The following is a 21,185-nucleotide window of genomic DNA, read 5'->3' on the forward strand; positions in this document are numbered from 1 at the left end:
CTGTGAAGAAAAAAAAAAAAGCCGACATTAGGCTTGGTTGCTTTGTTGGTCGTATGACTTTTATCGGTTTAAAGTTTTGTTTTTGGGGAATATAACAATCCAAAAAGTGTGGCAAATTTACCTGGCGAGCAGAAATGTCATTTGCACGTTGCTTCTGAATCCTCCGCCGCCCGTAGTGCCTTGTTCTGCTTCTTTTTGCTGATCTTATTCCCAGTTGGCTGCAAACGAGGGATGGGCGTATTTTTTTTTTCTTACTTTTTGGAGGTGGAATTGCATCATAGTCTCAGAAAAGCACCCGAAGCACAAGCTAACAAGCGCGAGGCTGCAGAGATCTGCCGCTAACCGCCGGTTATGAGCGCACGGCAAATGATTGACACTTTGTCAGTCGCACCTTGCGTCACTGATTGGTTGTTGTTCCTCGGGCATGGTGATTTCTCCAAAATCAAATTGGAGGTACAAGACGGAGCTCTCGGATCATTTCATGAATGTACTACCAATCAGGTATGTCGTGACAGTTTCAACAAATCTAAGATTTTTTTTTTTAAACTGCAAACCCCTGTAAAATGTTCATGGAACCGCAATATAAACGTAATTACATGGATTAGTGCAATTGACACAGTCAAGCATCTTAAGGGAATAGCTTCTTTCTTTGATCGCTTTTCACCCCCCTGCTTTTTAATCATCAGATAAGAAAATAAAAAGCCCTCTCATATTTATAATTCACTTGATCCCCTTGAGTGGCCACAAATGAGCTGGAGAGCTTCTTGCCACTTTTTCTCTTGCTCATATAATTAAAAAGTAGGCCGCGGTAGTCTATAGACTAGGCTCAGTATCTTCTGCCAACAATTTGTTGTCACTAAGGCTGGCCCTGTGCGTGCGTCATATGACGCAATTCCCATTATTTTGCTCCCAAGTAGCACAATTGGTATGTATGGAGAAGTAACCTTCCAAGATTTTAACATGTCGGGGTGTGTAGACTTTTTATGGTCACTGTAAGTAAATCTTTTTTTTTTTTTTCCCCCACTCATTCCCAAGTATGGGTGTTATGAGTAAAAGAACATATGGTCGTTGTCCTGTGAAAAACACTTACCTCCAATTTTGGAAACTTTTTAAAAATTTTCACATTAATGTCTGTAACGCGAAAACGCCGTTCATGTAAAAAAAAATAAGAAAAATGCAAAAAATGGAGATGTGTTTTTCACATGACAGCGAGGCTATACGGGAAGTTATGCAAATGACGCAGACTATTTCCTATGTTGTTTGCAAGCCGTTTTTACTCCAAATAATGGTGAGGAACCTGTTGATCAAAACCTTTTTGTTACCATAGCAACTCTACCAGCGAGTCACTGTCATTATTAAGATTTAGTCTCTTTAACTCCTGCGAGGGCCAATGAAATGATCTATTATATTGTGAGGTTTTTTTATGCTTTTTAATTAGTTTCTCTGAAGCGGGTCATTTGGACCATATTCAGGAGTCCTCCAAAGATATAAACTTGACAGAGATTTTGTGCAACTGCTACTAAATTTTACTGACTGACCGTGTACTGCTCCAGAGCGTCTCAACCTTTATTGATCCGAAGCACATATTTGACATTAGAAAAAATTCACAGCACACCGCCCAACAGAACAGACAGAGAAGCGTTAATCGTGTTCCATCGCCGTTTTCTTGAATCGGTTGCATCCTATATAGCCTGATGTGGTGGTTCAGCATCCCATCCATTAAAAACAAGTTCTCCCTTGGCCGTATTGTGAGGCGGCCTCGTAGGCTGATGGGAGAGCCAAAGAGAGAGATAAGCGAGTCCCTGCAAGAAAGCAGTTACAGAGGCCAGCTGCTTCCATCCTTGGAAGATTTCTGCCACTCACTGCTCACAGAGAATTGCAGCCTCTTGCATCAGGCCGTAGGTACAAAGTGCCGGTCTGTAAAGCCAAAAGATCGAGGCAATTTAGTTCCCTCAGCCTTCAAATCATTAAACGACACAATTATGAGACTGCTTTTGTTTTGAACTGAACTTTTAATCGATTGTCTTGAGTGCTCAGAGCTAGCTTCTCTATTTCCAGCGGTAGCTTTTATTCTCGACTGCATCTTTTTTTCCCCTCTTTGATTTTGATTTTGACGTTTGCTTTGAACCATCCTTTTTTTTTTTCAAATCCTAGAGCACTGCTATCACCGTTATGTTACCTTATTGTTGACTTAAAAGATCTGTAGTCTCTCTACGTGTGAGCAACCTAACGTCAACAAAAATGTGAAAAAGTGGAAGCACGGGTTTAAATCGCGTGATTCGCCAGAAAACATCAAATTACTTGAAGTGACCAATTTCGGGTCGTTTTCTCAAATGTAGCCCGACGGCTACCGCATTCGTACCACGAATAGTGGACAGATGAATGATGCCCCCTAAATTTGAGTTCCCGTTAGCGCGTGTGGGCGGAGCATTCCCGGCCCGTCACGGCAGATGGAAAGAAACCCCACTCGAACTCAACCGAAATGTTTGTCCCAACTACTGCCAAATTACAACTGCTACTACTCGCCGTCAACCACAAGAAGACAAAACAAGTCTGCCCTCTCTCTTTGCCGCTGCCATGTTAGAGTCAACTCCAAGTGTTCTTCAAAGACTTTAACTTTGCCCAACCGTGAGCGAATTTGTCCCGCGTGTACTCGATAGACGGACGGTCACCTAGCCTCGGGGCTTTTTGTACTTTTGGCAAAGATAAATGGAGGGACTGCCTTCAGCTCCTTTGCTCTGTAACAAAGCGAACATCAAATTGCCATTCGGGCTTTATTGTGTCAAGTGAGAGTTTTGGAAGCGGGTGTTGGACAGACGTGTCAGGATACAGCTGCCTCGTTGAGCTGACAGCTCGCTGGAAAATGTCATTGTCCGCCGTGAATCCAATCTTGGCTGTACAATAACAGAAAGACTGCAGCAGCCTTCATCTTCTGGCTGTTTTGTGCCGACGCGCTTTAAGGCAAAGCGGTTAACGTCTTTTTCCATTTATGTATGGCAGTTGGTTGTAATCAGTTGATGACTCACCATAAAACGTTGAAAAAAAAACAAATCCGCAACAAATCTTCCATTTTGATTTGAGACATTCATTTCCAGGTGGCCTTCAAAAACAGTTTGCACACACTGTGGTACTTTGAATTATGAGCGCCCCGAATTTTTTTTTCACACAGGGATGATTTCATTTGTTTTAATCGTTAACGTAGGCAAAACATTATTGTTATTTTTTTTTTAATATATATATATATATTGCAACGGGGGCTATTACTTTTTCAGGGTACTGTAGGTGTCCCACAATTATAGTCATCTTGTCTTTTGTGCCGAAAATGACGGCTATTATTTTCCTCGCGATAGAGAATGTGCTGTCGCGCGCCACCGATTATTCAGCGAGGGTGTCAGCAGGCAGAAAATTGTGTGGGATTACGTTCAGGCTCCCTCATTGCGCTTTCATTAAGCAGCTCCGAACAGCGGAGAAGGTCGCAATGTTAAACTAACTTTTCTTTGTCATCATCTCCCCCCCCAGCAGCCTGCGAATGCTTCAAAAGAGATGTTATATTGTGTCAAAAGCGTGTGGCAAGCTGTGAAATCACTTGCCTTTAAGTGTCGCCCCCTTCGTATATTAATATATTAATATTAATAGTCACCACCAACCCTTTGGATAGAAATGGTCACCATGGTCTCCTTGTTGGTTGAAGTTTTCTTACAATCACGTATAGACACGCGTTCTAAAGTTATGAGTTTTTGAAATCCAAGACCTTGCGTTGACTTTAATTGGCGAGCAAACATTTTGGGGGATACGGGCGCTGCAAAGAACGCAATCAAATCAGCTCACTTCGCAACAAGCAGCAGTTCGGCATATAGTGAGCAAATCTTCACCAAAAAAAGAGGCTCGAGGCTATTTAATGCCACTCCCAGCTAAATAAAGCTCCCTGTCAAAAAAAAAAAAAGAAGAGAATTACATACCGTGTCTTCAAAACACCCACATAATTTAACACAATAAAACGGATTTTGGCTAACTTGCCGACATTTTGTCGGATTGCTATTAAATGATCTTTCTATGCTACACAGATATATAAGGGGGTCGCTAAATGTGGGAAATGTTAATTTCGTCATTGCATGAGGACAGAGCATGCCAGCATATTACCATAATACTTTTTTTTTGTTTTTTTTGTTTTGGTCATCTCAGTGATTAGTTTTGCGCTTACTTATACTTTAATATGCTAAAGCAATTAAGAGTGAATGGCTGAAGCAGCATACTCTTAAGTAGTTAGTCATAAATTGCGGGTAAAGGAACTTTCAACTCCGCACCGCTCACACGTTGTGGATGCCTAAAATGTTCCACCAGTCACAGTGGGGGCCCAGCATGGGCAAGGATTTTAAAAGGTTTAAAGCTTTGACATTTTTTAGAGGACATTAACAAAACACACAGACACACACACACACATCTGCCACAATACCTGTGCCATTTTGTCAACAATTTAATGATGTGTCGCTGAGCGGGAGAAGTGGTCCTTCCTCTCAACCATTTAGAGAAAAGTGCCTTTATGTCAGAGGCCTTGATTGTACAATATGCTCAGAGGTCACGCTGAGAAATTTCTTCTGAATGCAGATTTTAAAGTAGCGTGCTTGAATTTGACTGTTGTTCAAGAAAAGTTGTTTTTATGAAGTCCGACATTTTGGAACCAAAGGTGGCCTGAAACAAGACAGAGGCGGCCATCTTTACATTTTCTATACAGAAAAAAAGCCTGACTCAAGTACACATTGAAAACATTACAAGGGAACGCTAGCTAGCTAGCCAGCTAGCTAACTGACTAACTAAGAAGCTAAACTCTCGTGTGACGAAACTCTGTTGTAAACAGAGTACCCCCGTCTTCCAATGTAGACATTCAAGGACATGCTTTTCCTATCCACAGGTTGTTAGCTCCTAGCATGTAGCTTCGACAGTATTTCTTGAATTATTTAGCTGCTTACAACGGAATGTGTCACTGCTTTGTTGTCACAGATTTATGCATGACTATACCTCCTAACACTCCCTGCGAAAGTTATTTTAATACAGTATTCCCTGGCTATTTGCAAGAATGTGGGACTGAGCCGTCTGCAATTGCCCCCCCAAAAAAAGGGAATAATTGATAGCCCCCAAGAGGTTTCTAATTGCCTGTAGTTACAACAGGAAGGTACCAAATGGCTACGTTTCTATTAGACAGGGCTCTGGTGCCTGTCAGTAACGGATATACATCATCTATATACGCTGGAGAAAAAGCGCCAAAAAAAAAAAATAAAGACAATATCATCAGTGTGGATGATACATCTCTTGTTTGTTCACAATTCACTACAAAGAACTGTGGCTTATTGTCTCTGGATTCATGATGCCAGAGCATACCGCCTGCAAGCGTTTTCGCAGAAAAGTGTCTAACTGCTGTGATTATCACCTGAAGGAACTTCAAATAAAAATCATCCACATGAGGATTTAGTGACGCACGCCGCATAACCGCAAATATAAATTCATATTAGCTTTTTCCTTTATTGTCTCCTCTTGAGCCCCCGAAGCATTGGAAACGGCTCAATGCGCAATAGTGGCTAGCTATCTCCTCATTGATTCACGAAATGAATTACTTAACAATACTGTACTACCGTAAAGTGTGTTTTACCCATAGTGTACTAGTCTACCTATGCACAAGTATACATTCAGTGTAGAGTAGGGACAAATGAAACATTACGTGTATCATATTTTATGTGTATTAGCATTTTGATTATATTGTTTTAGGCCATTGAATTGATAACCACACACAAAGTATGATTTACCATTTTTCCATTTTTTTTAAAACGTATTATTTGTTTGTATTTTTAGCGTAATGTATTGCCCATGTCTGTACATTTAATGTACAGTAATGACTGTATGGGGGGAAAAAAATCTAGTAGGACATCTAACGACTGTCACATGTTTTTTATTTTCCTTGGAACGTACCATCAATGTTATTTTTTTTTCCCCTCAAAGCATCAATGATACATCAATCATATATAATTACGCTGTCGGTGGGTAAGAAAACTAACCCTAACTCTGACATGGCAATTCTCCCGTACCGGCAACCAATTTCTTTGCAATTCCCGTTTTGAGACATGCTACTATACATTTCCAGCTGGTATGCGCTGGTAAATTTTGACTTTCTAAATGCAAAAGGTGTTCAATGACGCTATTACGTTTTTTTTTTTCATGCATAGCTTACTGCCCAAGTCCACGTTAAAGTGTACGACGATGACTGCGGGGAAAAAAATGCTCAATATCTGGTATGAAACAACTTCCATATGTGTTGTTTTCCGATTATCGGGGTGCACCGTGGATCTTGCTTTGTTTTGTTTTTTTTAGATCAACCTGCCTTCAACGTTTTGGGAAAGGCTGTTTTAAAAAGTCAAATTCAATACTTGTAGCATTGTGACTTCCTGGCATCGGCTCCGTGTTCGAATGAATCCTATGAATGCGGCCTCACACACTCGCATGCGCGTGAGGCCTCAAACGTTCCCGTGAGCAGCCCCTGGTCTTAGCGCTGCCCATTGAGGGGAAGAGACATTTGTTAATCTCATAAATACGACTAACTCCTCTCCTCCTCTCTCTTTCCCTCCCTACCCGGAGTCCAACTCGGCTCTTCGCAGACGGGCCGGCGACGACTCACATGAGCCGTAAAGCCGCGAGGGTCTTGCGCTCCGCTATGCAGTAGTCGAAAGGATTTAGCGCCCACGCAAGGAGCGGCTCTTTCAACTTTTTAGTCCACGGATCGACCCCCACGCCCCCACCCCCTCCAAACATGACCCTTTTGTCCGAGGACCAGTCCGCCAGGCCCCAGCCCCGCCGGGTGCCGGACCCCGGCAAACACGCGGGCTCCTTGCACCGGGACTCCAAGGATTTGAGCGGCTCAAAGGACTACTACATGGACAGCGCGGAGGGCGCCGTCTTCGGGCAGGTGGAGCCCCCGAGGCGCTCGCGGGGCCGGCTGATCCTCCACGGCCTGGTCATGTTCGGAAGGGAATTCTGCTACGCGGTGGAGGCGGCGTTCGTCACGCCCGTGCTGCTCAGCGTGGGCCTGCCGCGCAGCATGTACAGCCTGGTGTGGCTGATCAGCCCCATCCTGGGCTTCCTGCTGCAGCCCGTCATCGGCTCGGCCAGCGACTACTGCCGCTCGCCGTGGGGGCGGCGCAGGCCCTACATCCTCACGTTGGGCCTCCTCATGCTGGTGGGCATCACCATGTTCCTCAACGGAGATCTGGTCATCTCAGGTTAGGAAAAGAGAGGAAATGAGTTGTCGGCGATGAACCTAATGTACATTTGACCTACGTACGTTCTTTTCGAAAACATAACGTCGATTATTTTTGAGAAAAAAAAACACGAAAGACATTTGAAAGCCTCAATGGCTACGTTTACGCGGGGAGTTTTCAATGAACCTAATGTACATTTGACCTACGTACGTTCTTTTCGAAAACATAACGTCGATTATTTTTTTAAAAAAAAACACGAAAGACATTTGAAAGCCTCAATGGCTACGTTTACGTGGACACAATTTCTTTAGTCCGATCAGACTTCAAATTTTGATCGGGACTGTTTTCATGGACACTAAAAATATTCATCCAATTAGGCCTTGCATGTTGATGCATCGCACTTTTGATCGGAACACATTTTTTTGGACATTCGCAGATCGAGCAAATGAAATAGAAGTCGAAGAAGAAGCCGTAGCGAATTCCGTGTAAGCAAAACATCGGTCCATCCGGTTCCACTTTAAACGTTAGCGTTATTTTGCGTATTTTTCCCCGTTTGCGCTGTTATGTCAAGTTGACACGTCCTAATGGAGATACGGACCAGTTCGGTCTTGCGCCCGCCATGTCTTTCGCTCGCACTGCTTCTGCTAGTTTCCGGGAATAACAGAAACGTGGATACCGACGTCACAGAATTGCACGTAAAAGACGGTTTGTTCCAAAATTTCTGAAGAAGTGTTTTCATCCGCGCCGATCGGATTATCAATCGACGTAAATCACCCCTCTCGTTCGTAATGAAATCTTGATCGGAATGGGCCTGATTGTTTCAGAATATTCCCAATAGGGTGTGTACATCAAGCATTTTTATTCCGATCAGACATATTTCTACACAGTGATAGTAATGTAGTCTTCAATTAACCTAGCGTGAATCTTTTTGGAATAATTTTTTACGAAGCTTGTAACCGTTATTTACTTGAATAAAATCTTGGGATTAATGTGGAAAAAAAATTAAGTAGATTTCAATTCAAAGACTCTTCTAGTAGTTCTCTTTGACCCTTGAATACGATTATTTTCCTGTAAAATACAACAGTTGAACGATACACCAAAGACGTACAACTAATACTGTATTTGAATTTGGCTGCAGAGTGAGCAGAGGTCAGCTGCTACAGGAAGTAAATCAAACTGAGTTAACTGAGTTAATTTTTTTTAGTGCGTTATGAAATTCCAATTAATCTCCATAGTTGATGCTTTAATTTTGACAGCCCTGCTTTTTTTTTTCGTTGGCAAGTCCGACCAAACTTTCACTGGCACACTCCCCTTGACGTTTTTAACACCTGAAAATATTAGTGTTAGTTTTATCTAATACACTTCATCCTTTTCACTGTTTTTGAAACCTTTTGTTGGAGACTCAAAATTTCACCTCGTTCAGTGAAGACTGAACTAAGTCCATTAAGTGTTGGTGAGTTTTCCCTGTGATTGGCCAGCCTTTAACTCCCCTCTTGCCCCGAGCTTTACTCCGCTCCAGCTTCCCTGTGACAACGAACATGATAAAATTCTTTGTGTTGAGTCATGATCTGCCCCAAAAAAAAAAAAGGGCACAATAGGAATCACAAACGAAATGCAAGTGAGCTTTATAAGAGGTACGCAGCCGATCGCATACGGCAGTCACACTTGCAGCTTGTGACTGAAATTCAATGTGTGCTTTGTTCATAGTGAGACCAGAGCTGCCGGCACTGCTGCTAAATTGGACAAAAACAAAAATCCTCGGCCAGGCTGCACCATGAGAATGAGCCGGATACGATAGTTTTTTTTTTTTTTTTTTGAGGACGGGAAAACGGTGAAGCCATTGGAGAAAAGTAGTCATGCACATCATCTGCTGGTTTAAAGTTACTGCGCGGTGGACATAACATTAGGGACGCCTGTCCAATCTGTCACTTTTTATCAGGTGGGGGTTTGAGTCACTTGACTTACTGTAACGCGAGTTAAACTACAATCTTCATTTCCAAGGTAGTTTCATTTATCTTCTACCCATTTATGTTACGTGAAATCCAGGAAAGACTCCTTTTCCAGTTTTTTAACTTTTTCAGTGCCAAGGTCATATTTATAAGTTTGTCTTTGGGATTGAATGAGTTGATCGATCAATATTTATTTAACACATTCGGCCCATCGTCCAAGGACATATTTATTTCTCTTCACAGTCCAGCCATTCAATCCCAGAAATTCATTTAGATATTTTTAAAAGAGGGTCTGAAAATGTCTGGCACTGAATGTGTTCAAAATAAAAGTAATTAGAAGTCAAAAAGGTTGCCTTTATTTTCTTTTTAATAAAAAACAAACTTTATTCATATGTCACTGCCAAAAACATACTTCCAATTAAGTGGCTGTTTCCGAACATAACTATTGAAGTAACTTGTAATGGAACTAATTAACTTCTAAAACAAGTCATCGGGAAAGTAATTAAGTTACCTTTTAAAGAATGTAATCCATAAAGTAACTAAATTACTATTCCAAGGTAAATGTGGCAACCTTGGTCATGAAAATGAATCGCGACTTCATATCGTTACATATCGAGAAAGGGGGAAAAAAAAAAAAAAAACAACTATTGGTATTTGAATTACGAAACAGCCCTATTTCCGGTAGTATTTCCAAAACTATAGAGCCAAGATTCATATTTTACATCCGAAGAATCTCACACCACATCAACCAAACACAGCGGAACCTCGGTTTATGAACGACCCGGTTTACAAACAATTCGGTTTACGGGCAGTTTTTGAAATGGGCAAATCATCGCTTTCCCATTTATGTCAATGTTTTTTTTGACTAGAATTGAAATGCTAGATTGGAATCGGCCCATCGTCCTTGTCGTCTTGTCGACGGGAGCGTGGTGGCTGACATCGAGCAATAAGCCCGGTCATTGTTTTGCAGCGCTCATCGGCGACAGATCGGCGCGGCGGACGTGGGCCATCACGGTGGTGATGCTCGGCGTGGTGCTGTTCGACTTTGCCGCCGACTTCATCGACGGGCCAATCAAGGCCTACCTGTTTGACGTGTGCTCCCATCAGGACAAGGAGCGAGGACTCCACTATCATGCGCTGCTCACTGGTAAGATGGGCGCCTTACACGTCCATTTTTCAGTTTTCAATTTTAGATGAATTTTTTTTTTTTTTCTTTGTTGGCTCTTGAGAAACTTTTTAATGGGCTAAACAAGTTTTTGGATTGTAAAATACGACAAAACCCAATTAAAAAAAAAAAAATCAACAAATTAAATTTGTTTTACTTTATTTCTTTGTGCTGTTAAAAAAAACATGTTAAAAATTATATAATTTTATATCCTTATTTAAGTCGATTTTCTACTGAGCTTTTAAATAGCATAAACAGCCTTGTGGGTGGACAAATTAAAACCAAAATAACAAATAACAAGCAAAACAAACACTGTAGTTTGATTGAATAGTATTCTATTTTTTTGGGTATATTTATAAATGATATTCTTTTGTATATTAGTTTATTTTCCAAGCTTTGATTACTAAACTTTTCAATGGAATTCACAACTTATTTCAATTTTAAGTTTTCTGTTTCATATTTTGTTGTATGGTAAAACCGTTTCATGGCAAACAGGCGTCTGGGTTGTAACAATTATACATTTATATTAAGTTTAAATGTATATTATTTCATGATTCCACGTATTTCATTATATTTTGTTTGTATGCATTTCATTGTTCTCCGTTTCATTTTACTGCTTAATTTAATGGCACGGACTTCTAAGCTGTCAATTTTATTTGATATTATATTTCTTTGATTTATTTCATTTTATTCTGTTTCATTTGACTTCATTTCATTCAGTTCAATTTTATTTGAATGTATCCTAAAAAAAAAAATGATTTAGCTGTCGATAAGCCGGTCCGCCTCTAATTTTCAACGGGCGTCCGACGGCGAGTCCGACTAAACTTTCATTGAAACAAAACGAAGGACTCACGACAAGGAATTATCACTGCGGCATTGGAGCTTCCATGCTCCATGTCCGGCCGGACTAAATTAGTCTCCTTTTAGGACCCTGAAGCTGCAAGCCTCGGCCGCAACCGAGGAGATACGCAAGCCTATGTTATTGGGATTGTAGTATTGCCCCCCCCCCCCCCCTCTTGTAATGGTATGCCCCAGCATATATATATATTTTTTAATTTATTTTATTTGATTATTTTTTTTTGCTGCCCTTTTAAAAGAGCTAATATCTTCCCCTAAAGATATTTCACCATCATTTGATCATTAAATTGCACAGGAGTAATTGGTTTTATTTATTTTTTCCTGAACCGTTTCAGGAAGGGAAGTAAACATCTCGCAAAAATGGCATTTAAACACGGGTGTGTTGAGAACAGCATGCTACTGATGTTACATGTGAGCGTCTGATGGAGTGCGGCCGTACGTAATCCCGCGGTCATGTGCTGCAGTCATGGGTCTGGGCTGAGCGAGCCTCGGAGGCCTCGGAGCGCACATGACTCTTTCTTCTCCCTTGGAATGCGGGGGGCGAGACGGTGGCAGCAGCGGGAGGAGGAGGCGGCGGCGGCGGAATCGATGTGCGCTCACCGGGAATTCACTTTCAGAAGCCTTTCGTACAAAGTAATACGCTGTCATTTTGCAGACGTATTACTAAGCGACTTAGTGTTGCGGGCAAAAGTCTAAAGACGATCACTTCGTTACACTGCAACTTTCCAGACTCCCTTATAGTTTGTTGTTCACTTGATTTATTGAGCCCGACCAATTAATCTGGCTGCCGGTTTAATAGGTCGATATTAGGTCTTTTAAATTCGTCAAAAATCGGCGGATTTTTTTTTTTTTTTTTTTAAACACGTTAAAACATCGCAATGTACGACAAAGACATTCAAACATCCACGATAAATCGGCAGATTTTTTTTTTTTTCTCTTTTCTGTTAAAGTTAAATACATTAATGCAAAGTATTGTCAATCAGTCACGTGTTCTGCTTGTAGTTAATACATTTGTTTTAAGCAGCAAAAATTAAACGGTTCTTTAATTAAGTATATAGATTTTAATGAATCTGCCGATTAATCGGTTATCAGAATTTCATTCGGATGAATATAATCAGCATCGGTCTCAAAATATCGGTCGAGCCGTTATATATTGACGCATGTGTCATTGTTGTGGAATTTTTTTTTTGGGGGGGAAGGGTGTCGGGTTACCTGTTTATTATTCCTTATTCTCTCGTTGTTTTTTCCGATTATGCAAGGAGGTAGCAGTCACTATCTCATTCAAGACGAGGGACCACATGAATCATGACAAGCATTGTCCGCGCTTGAGCGAAGGTTTTTTGACTCTGTGTCTGTTGCGCAATCAGGGTTGTACAATAACGGACGCCTGTCGCCACACAAAGTTCACCGACACTGGCTCAACTGGACTTCCTCAACGAAGACGATGAAACAAACACATTCTCGCTTTTTAAAATGTTCTAACATTCAATATTTTGAGTTTTATCCACTGATCAATCATCATTGACTTTTTTACCGCGCTTGCTACAACATTTTCTGAGTTAAATCCTTCCATCGGAAATGGCTTCAATAAGATCTAAAGCCCAGAAAATATCAAATGTTAACGATTCGGTTCTATTTCATACTGCAGAAAAAAAAAAAAAGAAAACAAAGTAACCCAGAAGTAATATTTTCTTCAATGTCGGACCCTGTTATGTTGCCAGGTGGCAGTTGTCGTGAATAACTCCGTTTTTGGCAGGGAGTCCAATGGTGAAAGGAGCAATTTGATTAATCAGGACGTAAACGCGCACGTGCGCTATATTTCCTTATTATGATGATTACGTGTTCTCTTCCAGGTCTGGGCGGAGCGTTCGGCTACCTGGTGGGCGCCATGGACTGGGGTCACTCCATCCTGGGCCGGCTGCTGGGCTCGGAATACCAGGTCATCTTCTTCTTCTCGGCGCTCACCTGGAGCGTCTTCCTCACCGTGCACCTCTTCAGCATTCCCGAGGAGCCCCTGGACGAGGCGGCGGAGCGCCAACCCTCGGCCCACAGCGCCCTGAGGCAGCCGGGGTCCCAGCTCAACGGCTACGGAACTCTGAGCAAAGGGGCCGAGGACCCGCCGCTGCTGCCGGTCCTGGACATCAGGCAGAGGTCCTTCTCTGCCCTCGGGGAGGCCAACGCCGTCACTTCCAGTGCCAAACAGCCCAGCAAGGAGGTGCAGTGGCCACACGCTATATCCTGAGGTTTTTAAGCATACAACATTGCATACTGAATTTCAGGGATGAGCAACTTTAATGCGGGGGGGGGGGGGGCATCGTTTTTCAATTGCGCAATTTGGGGCTACATAGGACCATGCATTTCACTTCCTAGACAGATTTATGACAAAAAATGCAATTTTGGACAAATTACATGTAAATGTGCAAAATACGTTCTTTTAATATATTTAACTCTTCCTTAAGATCCATCCATCCACTATCCTAAACCAAAAATGAAAGGGTTTGAAGCAAGCAACCGAAAAACCACATTCTGTGATTTAGTTGTTTTTTTTTCCAATGCAAAGGGGCTGGCTTGCATAAAAATGACCATTCAATGGCGGCACAAAACTGCTGAACAGGGAAACCACATTAAGTGCATGAATTGGTTTTGCCAATTTTTTTTTTCCACAAAAATCAACTCACTCAAAATGTTAACATGTTAAGGTGCTGCATTTGTGCTGCATTTCATTCCAAATATGCACAAAAAAAAAAAATTAGGCCTGTTCACATTGTAATTATTATGCAGTATAAGACCCAGTAAGCGAAACTGTTTGCCACCCATGTAGGCACCCATGAATTCACACATTTGAAGATTTTTTTTTTTTTTTTTTTTTTGCACCATACATTTTTTTCCATGTTTTTTTTCCATTTGCAAAAAAAAAAAAAATATATATATAATTTTTTTTTTTTCTTTTTTTTTTTTTAAATCTCATATTCTGGCCCATGGGTTTGTTTGCCCGCCCATCAATCAAATGCTCACTGAGACGAAGTCTCAAGAGATTTGATAAGGTCACACACGTTTGCCTTGTGTGCGCGCTTGTAGGCCCGTGAGAGGATGACACTGAAGTCGCTGTTGAAAGCCATCATCAGCATGCCTAACCACTACCGCTACCTGTGCATCAGTCACCTGTTGGGATGGACGGCGTTCCTCTGCAACATGCTCTTCTTCACCGACTTCATGGGACAGGTGAGGAGGGCGACGCGGTTTCGGGTGGTCGGCGCACGGCGGCAAAGTTTGACGACTCGAAACCGAGGGGAAAAAAAATCACGCGCTTTGCTTTTGAAGCCTGCGTTTTTAAAGTTGTCCTTCAAAGTCAAACGGGCCTTTTCAAAGTCTTGTTCACTGCAATAAGGATGATGATGAATGGCGACAGATCCGACGCCTCGCCGCAAGGCGTCTTGTCGCCTTGACGACCGTCAAAAGAATGACACCGCTCACACAGTGGTTGGGGCGGGAGTAATCTTTGGATGCGCGAGCGGTCCGGCTGCGCTCGATGAAATACCCTGAGAACAAAATGACCCGGATGGAAAAAAAAAAAAAAGAATATCCATAAGCATATAATGATGATTCCGTTTACAATTAGATGTGATTGATGAACTGTCAAATGGAGCATTCGCGATCATCGGTATAACACATCACCTTTGTTTCTTCTTTTCAGATCGTCTACAAGGGGGACCCGTACGCCGAGCACAACTCCACGGCCTATGCCACATACGAGCGAGGCGTGGAAATTGGCTGCTGGGGCTTGTGCATCAACGCCGTGTCCTCGGCTCTTTTCTCTTGTAAGCGCGCTTTGTGTCTGATTGAAGACGCCCGCTCTTCGCCCGCTTGGCCGCAATTGAAGTTTTGCCAGAGGCCAGCTCGCGCGTGGCCGACCGAACCAGGCTCGCCAAGTCTAAAAGAACAATCTTCAAAGGAAGTGGAAGGAAGTTCTGCCCGTGGAGTGGAGCTCATTTGCACTTCTTATTGCTCTCGTCTGGATCGGCACCAAGCTAACGATCCGCCGTTTCATTTGCCAGATCTCGGCTGCTTTTTCGCCTCGGCGGTTGAGTCACCGATCGATCCGTTCTTGCACAAAGGAGCGTAGTAGAGTGAGCGTGTGACAGCGGTCTGCCGTACAAAATGCCTGAAAAAGAAGCAGAGCGGTAGATTGTGACAAAAGGGGGACATCGGTGGAAGGGAGGCTGGAAAAGAAGTACGGCGTGTACAATGAAACCTCGATTTAATGGACTAACTGGGGGGAGGGGTTTATCCATTCGAGACGATTGCCCATTACGCCCAAGTACTTTTTTTCGTGGCGTAAAATAAAGTACAAAATTATTTTTGGGTACTTTTTTTCCATAGACAAAAATGCCCAGTGCAGTACATTTTTTGGGGGGGGGGATAGAAAATTACTTGAAAAGCTTTTAAGTTTTTCCAAGTTGACCTTGTTAGTCTTTGGTGGACGATAATCGTGTGCATCTGATTGCGTGCAAGAGCCATAATATTTACCCGTAAGAGCTTTACAAAAAAAAAACAAAAAAAACTAAACATTGTGCGGTACCAAAAATTCCATAGTTGAGAGACGTGACGGACATTGCTCGCTCCAGTAAAAACACAGCTAGAAATGGATTGATACGACGTGCTTCTCTCGAGCTAGCTACACCAGATGCTAAAGCTAACATCAACGCTCCATTACATTTGAAGGGGACTTTCTCCCCCTGCCAACATGGCCGCCAGCCAGATTGACTTTGACACAAGATGGCGTCCAACCTCCCATGTAGAGTGTTAGTTTCGGGGTTTCCATCTTGTGGCATCTATGGGCGTTTTCGAAAGAGGATTAGCCAATAATAATGGAGGATCTGTTCCCCAAATGAGCGGGGGAACACTGTTGACGCTCATCCGTTCAGGGTGTCATTTGCTGTGTTTTGCTCAGTTTGCGCCTATTCGCCATTAAGATTCAATCTGGTAACCATTGACGTATCGATTTTGCCGGTGACACGCGCTTAATCCTTGGCAGAGGTCAACGCCCTCTTGAGGCTTCAATTTGCCGCTGGGTGTGTTTTGCTCTTCTCTCGGAGGGCGGTTCTGTGACATCCTCGAATGATACTAATAATTGTGTTTTTGTTTTTGTTTTTTTTTTCCCTCGTATAGACGTGCAGCGCTTTTTGCTGCCCCATGTGGGCCTGAAGGGTTTGTACTTCATGGGCTACTTTGTGTTCGGCCTGGGCACCAGCCTCATCGGCCTCTTCCCCGACGTCATCGCCACCCTGGTCCTGTGCAGCGTCTTTGGCGTCATGTCCAGCACGCTCTACACCATCCCCTTCAACCTCATCGCCGAGTACCAGCGCGAGGAGGAGGTGCGTTTTTTTCAGACATTTTTAGGGGACGGACTGACGATGACGATTCAGTTCGTCGCGAAAAATGACGGGTGACGAGTGACGGACCGGCGAAATTGAGTAAAATGCATATGCTAACAGCCGATTAAAAATGCAAATTAAAGACTTCTTTTGAAAAGAGGTCTTCTGGTTTAAATGTGTAATTATATTACTGAAAGATTGGCAGGTAAAAGTTCTAAGAGCAATGCCAGCTTCCACCAAGCTGCCCAATTATTGGTGGCGGCGCGCCTACTGGAGCTAGCAAACTCGCTAAAATCGCCACCGCTAGTTCAGACGCTAACGACTCAGCCATTAAAGCCCCTTTGGACACTTTTAACCATGATGATCCGGCTCGTTTCCAAATTTGTGAAGCAGCGACTCTCGCTCGGGGAAGATGAATCGGCGTTAATCCAAGAATCGGTTTCATCTTTACAGTAATTGGACGCGCTACGAACGGCCATGAATAACTCATATCTGAGCTGCTAATGGGAAAACTTTAGCCTCGGGGTATTCTCCAGACCCTTGGAGCTGCTCCCTCGCCCCAATATTCTCCAGAGAAAGCACAGTACAGTCATTCTAATAAGAGCGAGAGTTGGACTCAAATTAAGGAGCCGCTCCCGGCTGCCAATTACGCATGTTTTTCAATTTGTTTGGAGGAAACCGGCTGCCCTGGCAACTGTTTTCTACCTTCAGCTGACTGTTTTTGTCAACTGTGGTACGAACACTTAATACTAGTAAACATTGATTTGGGGAAAAGTCAAGCTCACCGAACAGTAGAGACTTCATAAATTCAATGTATAGTTTGAATGTGTTTCCGCCGATATCTAAAGCAGCAAGAATGACGTCGAAAAGTGCAAGGTTATTGATATTATTTTTACAAACGCAGTTGGTGGAAAAGTAGTGAGTGGGATTTTTGACAACCGATGTGAGTGATCATTTGCCTGCTTTTACAATTTATGAAAAAATACATATGGATGTAATACAAAGGGCATTACCTCAGAAAAATTAATAATAGATCGAATGAAGCCTTGAAAGAAAGCATTTGACTGATTTGTATGAGAAACACTGTGGACTCATCGTCGCCATCCTGTGAAAAACACTTACCTCCAATTTTGGAAAGTTTTTAAATTTTTACATTAAAGCGATGTCTGTAACGCGGGAACACCATTCATTAGGGGTGAGAATCGATGGGTACCTCACGATCCGATCCGATTCAGAGGCCCACGTTTCGATTCAGAGGCCTATGATTCGATTGGATTCCGATTCACCACTACATTGGCTTACGTTTTATAGTCCATGCAAAACACGGATACCTTTTTAAAAACAAAAAAAAAACTCAAAGAGCAATGATTTCTATTTCACACTTTGACTTGACTGCGCTCGTATGAGGTTTTGCTTGTTCCGCCATCTTGTCACGTATTAGCTTAGCCTAGCGCAAACATTTGACGTACAAATGCACTTGCGCGTGCTTTTCCTTTTTTTATTTAAACTTTAAATATCAATTATTGATATCTATGAATCGATTCAGAATCTTTTTAACATGCCGAACGATGCATGGAAAAAACGATTATCGTTCCCACCGCTACCTTCCTGTAAAAATAAGAAAATGAAAAAAAATGGAGATGAATGTTTTTCACATAACCGATATATATATATATATATATATATACATACATACATATACATACATTCTAAATCAGAGAACATTTGTGTTCATATTATCCTCTTTCTTCTTTTATAAATGAATGAAACAAATGGAGGAAGTGTACTGTAACATGTTAAAATGTTGAGTTTGAATATAAGGTTTTGTTTGGAATAGCGGGAGGTAGAGATATGGAGAGATGGCTTAGCATAAATTTTGGCGGGGAATGTTTTTTTCCCAAAATCCTCCCCTTGACAAATGTTCCTCTAATCCTCAAAAGTTATTCAAGTCTCAAAACTCATTAGCATGTACTGAATTTTGTATGTAAATGGTGTTCCTGGAAGCTAAACTAACTCGGTCAGTTTCTGGTCCTGGTCAAGTCAGATCTTGATCCAACGACAGTGCAGACATTTTTTTTTTTAAATCCATTAGCCATTCATCGATCTCCTCCTCCCCCCCCCCCCCCCCCTTAGGAGGAAATGAATCGTCGCGGCGGCGGCGAGACGTTGCGGGGCACGGGCGTGGACTGCGCGGCCCTCACCTGCATGGTGCAGCTGGCCCAGATCTTGGTGGGCGCGGGTCTGGGCGCGCTGGTCAACGCGGTGGGCAGCGTGGTGGTGGTGGTCCTGTCCGCCTCCACCGTGTCCCTGCTGGGCTGCGTCTTCATCGCACTTTTTGTCAGAAACGCTCGCTCCTCGTCCTCCCCGTCGCACTATTTGTAATATTTGAGTAAAGACGCTAATGTATTGCTAAATAAAGATTCTTTATTATGAAGTTTTGACGCGTCTTGTCGTAAATTATTCGGTCCAAAATCGGAAATCGCCCGAGTCACAGTGGGGGGGAACCATTTGAATGCAAGCAGTGGAGGTGCTGTGGTTACACGTTAATCTTGTTGGTGGCAAAATATACAAAATATTATATATATATATATTTCAGAATTTTTTCCCCAAAAAAGATTACTTAATAATATGGCTTTATTCTCATAGATTTATGACTATTTGTCATAATTTCACATATTTTGTTCCAGTAATATCTTACTGTATTTTTATTTATTTATTTATTTATTTTTTTACTCAAAATTTTACATCAACAAAATGTGCTTTTAAAATAGTGTCTTTAATCATTTCTCATACACTTTTGATTTATTTGTAGCGTTAAAACTTTTTTCTTCTAATAGTATGACTTTATTCTAATAAAATGAAGACATTTTCTGTCTAAATTCTACAAATTTTTGTTGTGCTTTACAGGTACTTTTTTTAGAACCTTTTCCCTCCAAATTTTAAAATAATTTAAATGTACAAATTTACTCTTGCAAAATTAATTCAGATTTTTTGTAATGATACCAACTTTTTGTTCATTTACATTTTATTTATGTATTTAAATAGTTTCTCGATAAGTTCAGTGCGCAAGAAATGCAGTCCGCTGGCGTTATTTTTGTGCCCAGCACAAGTCTAGCGCAAAGCCCAGTCATACCTGTGCGCATGCGAATTTTCTTTCTTTTGGTATTTTCGTAGACGGTTGTAGGTCGAAAGAGGTGTTTGCACCGTTGTGGGAGTGAACACAGCCGACTTGTTTGCTGGCCAATGTAAGCGGCTCCTCTCATTCCCTTTAAACGCAGGATGTTATTTTCATAAGAATAATTCAAACCCCCAATTTTATTTATTTAAAAAAAAAAATTAACCCAAACAAATTCTTGAATAAATTGTAAATAAATATACCACCAATAAGTGTTTGCCATGAAAAACAGGTCCACTAAAAACAAAGAAAAACAACAATTAAAAAGACATTGAAAAAAAATCTGTGAATCTGCAAGTGCCAAACCACAAATATTTGTAAAATTACAACTTATTTTTCATTTTAAAAAAATTAAAAAGAAACCTTTTTTAATACAGTACACCCATTTCCCCCCCGTAGACAATGCAATTTTATTCTTGTAAAATTATAGACTGTTCATTATAATAGTGTGATGTAAAATTACGCATTCATTCTTTGGTGACAGACACTGTTTACAAGCTTATTCTCACTTTTGTTATGTCTAGACACATTGTCCTCTGAAGCCTAGGATGTCTTTTTTTTCCCTTAAATAATTTTCAAACATGTTTGTTGTAAAGGTCACAAGATGGTGAAAAGCTTTTGTGTCTTCAGCTTTAAGGTCATCTGTTTTTGTTTTTTTTAACCCACCATTCAGCAGAAATGGCCTTTTTTAACGCCAATACAAAAATGCAAAGAAATGGCTGTTGTTGTTGTAGAGCTTTTTTTCAATAAAATTTTCAGATGGACAGAAGGATGGATTTGCAATAATAGTTTGACAGGCTTGTTACGTCAGACTTTCGTGTGAACTTTTCTTGAAATGTCTGACTTTTTTCCCTATATTATCACTTTAATCTTATATTATGACTTCGTCTTTGTAGAAAATAGGACATTTTTCCTCTTAGGTTCCGATTTTTCCCTGCGTGTTCTCAGGAAATGTGGATTTTTAAAAATATATATATATTGGATACATTTTCTTCCTTTTTTATGGCAGTGCCAAAATAATGATTTTTTTTTTCTTACATTTCAATTTTTACCCAAAATATTCACTCACATAAAATGACTTTTTCAATCCTAATATTACAACTTCTCGTAAAAACTTTTACTTCTTAGATCCGAACTTTGAAATTCTTTTTTTTTTTACCCGACTATCTCATTACAGTGAATGACTGCGTGCAGTGACTTTCATCCGCTTGCTAAACTGTCAGCTTCTTTGCTTAAGACATACTAAATCGATTAAAACGCAATGAAAAGAGCAGACAAGTCTTGATTGATTTTAATTTAAAAAAAAAAAACAATGCAATGCACATCTCAAACACATTAGCGACTCGGAGGTGACTAAACAAGTTGACGTTACATGAAAGTACCATAGCAGATGTAAATTTCTTGTCATCTCCTTGTGCA

General features: G+C 41.4%; 1 protein-coding gene across 1 annotated transcript; it reads left to right on the forward strand.

Moving 5' to 3' along the window:
* Positions 1-3,577: 3,577 nt before the first annotated feature.
* On the forward strand, positions 3,578-19,029 carry slc45a2 (solute carrier family 45 member 2). The gene is made up of 7 exons (XM_086053370.1): positions 3,578-7,265; positions 10,164-10,340; positions 13,070-13,431; positions 14,295-14,438; positions 14,911-15,034; positions 16,386-16,591; positions 18,725-19,029. The coding sequence occupies exons 1-7, from the start codon at positions 6,797-6,799 to the stop codon at positions 18,971-18,973; spliced, it is 1,731 nt and encodes a 576-aa protein (XP_085909496.1). The 5' UTR covers positions 3,578-6,796; the 3' UTR covers positions 18,974-19,029.
* Positions 19,030-21,185: the final 2,156 nt, after the last annotated feature.

The sequence above is a fragment of the Filicampus tigris genome, chromosome 15, assembly GCF_054856515.1.
Source record: "Filicampus tigris isolate MCC_2025a chromosome 15, RoL_Ftig_1.0, whole genome shotgun sequence".
Lineage (NCBI taxonomy): Eukaryota > Metazoa > Chordata > Actinopteri > Syngnathiformes > Syngnathidae > Filicampus > Filicampus tigris.